At 43.3% G+C, this 1,505-nt stretch overlaps 1 protein-coding gene across 1 annotated transcript in view; it reads right to left on the bottom strand. All coding sequences in view use genetic code 11, as the record gives it.

Annotated features, from left to right (window-relative positions):
* Nucleotides 1–274: 274 nt before the first annotated feature.
* The window catches only part of EGR_11169 (hypothetical protein), a gene marked incomplete at both ends in the record, with an annotated part of 4,857 nt that continues 3,626 nt past the window's right edge, over nt 275–1,505 (bottom strand). Inside the window, 3 exons of the mRNA XM_024500416.1 lie at nt 275–417; nt 601–693; nt 839–1,061. Of these exons, the coding sequence (XP_024345170.1) occupies nt 275–417; nt 601–693; nt 839–1,061 (459 nt within the window). The remainder of the gene's footprint in view (nt 418–600; nt 694–838; nt 1,062–1,505) is intronic.

Raw genomic sequence — 1,505 nt, 5'->3', positions numbered from 1 at the left:
GAGAGTGGAATCAGCTCATGAGGCAAATAGTGAGGAGCACAATCCGGTGTTACGTGGTGATATATACTAACGAATCTATTTAAGCTCTTTGAAATTGAAGGCTACTTTGTGCAATACAGAGGAAAGTCACCCAACGAGAAGACTGAGCCACTAAATTTCTCAGTAAAATGAGGCCTCTAACATGGCAGTTAATATAAATGACCAATGATACTCCATTTCGGCCACAAATAATGAAATGACCTAATAACTCCCAAAATTATTTCAACATGGCTAATTAGCTAGGCTCACCATCGACACCAGGAGTCGCCTCCACCTCCGGCTCTGCCGTAGCCCCCTCCTTCACCTCTTCCCTCGTTCCCTCACACTCCACTTCAGGCTCAGCTTCATCTACGCCTTCCTTTGTGGCCTCTTGATGCTCTGCAGGTACCAATAAATGCACTTCTCACCAATCCTTAGATGGCTCAAACTACTTTTAAGCTTTGAAACGCGAGGGTGAGTTGTCTTCTGGCGAATTTTCGCCGTAAAATGTGCTATTTCACCACAACACTGCATTAAACAGACAAATAATTCAGCGAATCATTCATGCTCAAACCAACTCACCTTCCTTGTCCCCCTCATACTCTTCCTTCCGTGTCGCTGTCACATCGTCAATCACACTATCTCCTGGTGCCACTTTTAGAGGTTCTTCAAAATCTGCACAAATCAAATACAAGTTTATAACCGGTTTTATCAATTGCGCAACATTAAAATTCCACAACAAATGTCACACAAGCTAGTAATAAATAAAGTCGAATTGCCACAAAACGTTGACTCCATAATACTTGTCTGATCGACTCACCTTGCCATTGTGTTTCAATGACTGCTGAGGCCTTACTTTCTTCTCCCACATCAATCAAGCCTTCCTCCGCCAATCCAGATTCCTCGCCTTTTGACTGACCATCAACTTCCTTCCCCCGCTCAGGTTCTGTTAAAACAAAGTGGTCCTGATAATGCTCGCACAAAAATGACCATCCCAAATCCGCAGTCTTGTTCAGAAAACCGCAAAGTGTGCCGCAAATCATCTAGAAGTCACCATCGAATGAGAGAACATTTTTCTCTCGGCGACACATTAGTGCCACAATTTACCAATAGTTGGCACGACTTAGTAACCCTTGTTTGAGGTTAATAACACATCACACGTCTCTCTACCAGTTTACTGGAACAACAAATGCCTCACAGCCAAGTCACATAGCAAAACAAAACTTCTCCTTGAGCCATCACTCCCTCCATATTTGCTTTTCCATATAACCAATGGTATATTTGTTAGCTTCAAAAACATTAGAATCCGCAAACACAAAAGCCGCTTCTTATCGCAAGTCAGTCAGTGAGCACCATAACAGTGAGGGGATTTTACAATCGAGGCAAAAGACTTAAAGAACAAATTGGGAGCTGTTTGAGGCGAATGTCATCTGGTACTTTGTGTGAGTGGAAGCCATCTGCTTTGCTTCCACCACGACTTTCCTCCC

This window comes from Echinococcus granulosus, assembly GCF_000524195.1.
Source record: "Echinococcus granulosus chromosome Unknown EG_S00442, whole genome shotgun sequence".
In the NCBI taxonomy this organism is placed as follows: domain Eukaryota; kingdom Metazoa; phylum Platyhelminthes; class Cestoda; order Cyclophyllidea; family Taeniidae; genus Echinococcus; species Echinococcus granulosus.
The sequence above is the reverse complement of the archived record's forward strand: the minus strand, read 5'-3'. Positions and strand labels throughout refer to the sequence as shown.